Source organism: Populus euphratica, unplaced genomic scaffold, assembly GCF_000495115.2.
Source record: "Populus euphratica unplaced genomic scaffold, PopEup_1.0 scaffold573.1, whole genome shotgun sequence".
NCBI lineage: Eukaryota > Viridiplantae > Streptophyta > Magnoliopsida > Malpighiales > Salicaceae > Populus > Populus euphratica.
In genome coordinates, this window is record NW_011500446.1 from 60347 (window position 1) to 65051 (window position 4705).

Consider the following 4705-nt stretch of genomic DNA (forward strand, 5'->3'; position numbering starts at 1 on the left):
CTGTATATTCTTAGGGTTTCAACCCAGTTTACTACGGAATAAAAAGCCATGAATGAACTATCTATTTGAATTCAAATTTCATGCTCGAGCAAGCCTATTGTTTTTAATTAAAAAAAAAAACAAATGAAGAAACTCATGCTATAAGAGTCTGAAGCTATCCATTTGTTAATGAACAGAGATTATATATATATATATATATGAACTCATGTTGACTGTAATTATTTGATAGAATATAAAATAATAACGATAAAAATTCAATTATCTTCATGCTCTGCATAGAAATCAGGTTCCTCTGGTTTAAAAAACTTGGGCATTTCTAAGGTGGAATCATCCGGCCGAGGAAGCTTTTGATGGCCACCTCCTCTCCTTGTATTTGCAGCAAATTTTGAAGCAAGCATGGTTGCTCCAAGATGCGAACTATTGTTTGAATGATCCACTAATGGTATTTCATCTCCTCTTTCATCACTGTAATAATATTCAACCTCACCTTCCATAACTTGAGAATAAAATAAGCTTTCTTGCCTAGCCAATTCCATTTGTAGTTTCCTCCTTGTATAACGCCTCCATGCAGATTGTATATAGCAAGCTCCCCACGTCCTCCACTGATGAGAGTAATACCTGAAAGCATGCTGCAATTTCTTGCTATGCAATCGTTTAAATTGCTTTGCAACAAACTTTAGGTCAACTGCTCTAAGTGCAAAGGCCTCAACTTCAGAGAGAGCCTTGACAGTTCGAGTGGATACAGGTAAATTTAGACGAGAGGTTGGCATCAGAGCCCATGTTAACAATTCCTCCCCACAAAAGTCACCGGCCCTGAGTGTAATTGAGTTGAAAAAACCTGACCTTCCCCCATTTGTTGTGGAACTTTCTAGCTGTCCTCTAATGATGAAAAGCATCTCATTTACTGGATCACCCTCCCGGACTACAAAGGTGTCTTTAGTGTTCAAAGATGAGACAAGACGCTCACATATTGCATCTAACAGTTGATCATCCATTTGTGCAAAAAATGGGACCTGATCAAGAACATGGAGTATAATTAAGAAATTTCAAACCGCAATCCTAGTAATTACACACTAGTTGGAGGCATCAGATATCGAAAACTCACGCGTCGAACAAGGGCCAGACAAAGATGCCGTTGAATCTGACGTCGGATATCCATAGGTAAGGACTTCAAGATGCTCTCTTCATCTACACCTCTCGTAGCTAACCATTTGTATTGAACAAAACGGCGAACACGTTCTTGCAACTCTGGAGGTAATTGACGGTGCCTCATCCATTCCTCTGTATCTCTTCGCCTAATCCTCCATTCTTCCAATCTAGCAGATGCAGATTGCATATATGTCTTCAGGGGAATAACAGTGGATTAAAATTAGAGTAATCAAATTATTTCAATCACACTCTCACTCAAGCCACAAGATTTCCTCTACTTTTTCTGGCAAGTAAAAGATGTTGTACAGATGTACAAGTAATAGATTGTGCACGAACAAAACACCGACTACATAGCAAGTAATAAAATAGTCTTCTAAAATTTTATTTTAAGCAGTGATTAGAAGATAAAGGAACGTTAATGCATTATAGATACCTGCATATTGCCTATGAGATGAGCAAACAGAACTAGACCCATAATACAGATGCCAATGCTGAAGAGGGTTTCACCTTCATAGGTACTTGTCATCAAATTTTGTCCATACGAACTGCTCAGCACAAAATGATAGAAAACTTTATTAGCAAAAACATCAAAAACAGTACTTCAATAATATATACTTGGTAAAATATCAATTGCAGGTCAGCTAGCTTGGAATAGAGGGAGAGAAATCATAGTTTAAGGAGAGCAGTGAAATTGCTGTCATGTTTTTCATTGAACCAAATGATATCATCACCACAATTCTTAATCTCTAGAAACTGATAGTATTATTCTTGGCATACTTGTTAAATATTTACATTTATCTGCCATAGAAAATCTTTGAATTAAAATCTGTTCCCAATTAACTTCAAGAGACAAAACTATCTATTACTACAGGAGTTAACAAGAAATTTAGTGAGAAAAAAAAGCTTTGCAACAAGGAAAAGCTTATGTCAAAAACTAAAACTAAAAAGAATATTAATGCTCCTTGGTCTTGTTACTCAGCATTAGTGGCCTCCAGAATCATAAACAAATTCACAAATTAAGAATAGGAAACAGATAGCTGCATCAGAATAAACTGGAAATTAAAAGGGAGGTAGAAATTAACCGTACCTTAAGTTTCTTAAGCCCCACCAAAGACAATAGAAATATTTATCTATGAAAGATGCTTCAGCAACATGATTTGTAAAGGCTTCAGCAAACATCCCAAACTGAAAATTTTCATCATTTTGGGCATCACAATTTGCGAGCAGATTAGTGGTTGTAAGCCAAGCTTGTCGTGCAGGGTTATCCTTAGCACTACAGTCAAGAAATAGAGAGATGCAAGCTGGTGTGCGGTTCCTCTCATTTTTGCATTGTATGTTCCAGCAGTGATGCTGCCTCTGAATTGATGCCAGATACCATATAGCTCCTAAAACCTGCACTGACCATGATGATAACCGCAATAAAATGAGCAAGGCCTTATACAGGATTTCATATACTCTACAAAATATCACTGATGTCCCACTGTCTTAGCTTAATTAGTAGGAAAACATTTGATAAATTAATTTTTGAAACAAAGTGGAGTGGTCACTAATTGGTGCTTACATGGCTAGCAAGTACATAGAGAAGGAGATTATAAGCTGCCCCGGACCAAGCAGTCTTGGCTATAACACCAGTAGTCTTAACAATCCGTCGATTTAGAGGTATCATAACAAAAAATCGAGGAATGTATTGGATGAGAACTATTAGAGAAACAGTGTGGTTAGCATGAGCAGCTGTTGGATTTTTCAGCACTGATGTAATTAAGAACCAAATCACAATCTGTCAAAATCAAGCAAATCAAGGTAAGAAACAGCGAGCCCTATATCATGCTGGGCTATAGAACAGTCAATGATGAATCCTAGAAAAATTAAGTTGATTGCGTCAATCCATAAATCATTTGCAATACGCATAATAAATAGATGATTGCGTCTAGAACTTTAAGTTGAAGGCAGAAAAATTAATGAATGGTCCCATAGTGGGAGAAGATTGTAGCTTTAAAGTCTAGCATAAGTCACAAACGCAGTGGAAATGACATTGTAAATTAGGCATATTTTCCTCATGACCATAATTGGAATCATTACAATATTTTGAGTTAAAAACTGTAATTGGCAATCATACATATTTCAACTGGCAAATAGCCTGTGAAAATGACAGAATGTGTCCAGCAATTCAATATTAAAAGTAAATTAATATAAGGTTCTTGTCATTTCATACCAAATACAAATTTTAGCGGATACAGAAACGAGCAGGTTGCTGGCATGATTGCATCAAAATTCACAGTAGAATATTTTGCAAATACTGGAATTTTCAAAAGTAAAGAACCAAGAAAAAAACCAGCAGTGGTCTTTTAAAATATAATAACCATTTCATTTGCTTGCTAAATAATCACAATTTCATTTCGAAATTCACTCTGAATCCCATTTATATTTCTCAACCCTAAAACCAAGAATGTTGTTATTGGATCAACAAGGTTTTTTTTTCCTTAAGAAAAAAATCAGTCTTTTAATATTTTAAATGATTGAAAATCATATTACCCTTTCAACAATCTAATCCGAAACATAACCAGGGACAAACTATTACATTATTCACTGTCAATGCAATATAGGAACTCATGAAAAATCCTTGGTATAGATTATGAATATAATGTATGTATGGCTAACCTGAGGGAGAGGAAGGGCAGCAGCAAGATCAACAACAAAGTTCGATTTCAGGTAGCGTATGGCAATGGCTCTGGGGTCCATAACAAGCTCTCCTCTACCAAAAACGCGAGAGCTTGGTGCAACAAAAGCTGTCCTAAACTTCATGAAAATGTGCAAGAAAAAGAACAAGTCCGTGAAGGTGCGAGCGAAGGTAACCCAGACGCCTAGGGCAATGTCAATCTTCATGCAGGCATCGCCACCGATAATGGGAAGGTAAAAATAAAGAGGGTCAAGAAACATTGCAATCATGCACGCGACAAGGAAAATATGGTTCCATTTGCTAACAATTTCACTTCCAGGGTCATGAATTTGGTCCCACCAGGGAACTTTGCTTCGGATAGACAAGGATTTGGGTAAACGGCGGAACTGTGATGAGGTGTATGCGCGGAAGTTATTCATTTTCCATTGCAGAGAAAAGGGAGATATTTTTATGGGCGAAGAACCCTAGCAGAGAGACATTGTTGATCTGAGAATGAGAGAATTGCACAGAATTTGAGAGCTTCTTACATACTGTTTTTTCATACATTTGCGGAGATCCAAGAGAAGCTGCAAAGATTACGGTATTACATAGCAGCTTGAGATATCAACGTACAATATATAATAATTCGACATTTATTCTCTCTTTTATTATTCTGCCTCTTTTTTTTTTCTTGAACGATTTTTGTCAAAATTGTATTCTGAGTTGTTAACTCAAAGGCAGCTTTCCACATATGAATTTCTATAAATAGGGTTCTTGCTGTAGTACTTTGAAGTTATTATAGTTCTTAACTTCAAGCATATTTAACAAATGACTATTGATGGGTCAGTGAAAAGAAGTAACGTTCTTTAAAATAATAAATTTGTAACAAAAGTACGAAAA

General features: G+C 36.2%; 1 protein-coding gene across 1 annotated transcript; it reads right to left on the reverse strand.

Annotated features, from left to right (window-relative positions):
• Positions 1-214: 214 nt before the first annotated feature.
• Positions 215-4401, reverse strand: CNGC16 (cyclic nucleotide-gated channel 16). The gene is made up of 6 exons (XM_011011407.1): positions 3808-4401; positions 2711-2926; positions 2237-2541; positions 1583-1694; positions 1106-1342; positions 215-1013 (listed from the first exon to the last, which is right to left on the reverse strand). Exons 1-6 carry the CDS (start codon positions 4243-4245, stop codon positions 255-257), a joined length of 2067 nt encoding a protein of 688 aa, XP_011009709.1. The 5' UTR covers positions 4246-4401; the 3' UTR covers positions 215-254.
• Positions 4402-4705: the final 304 nt, after the last annotated feature.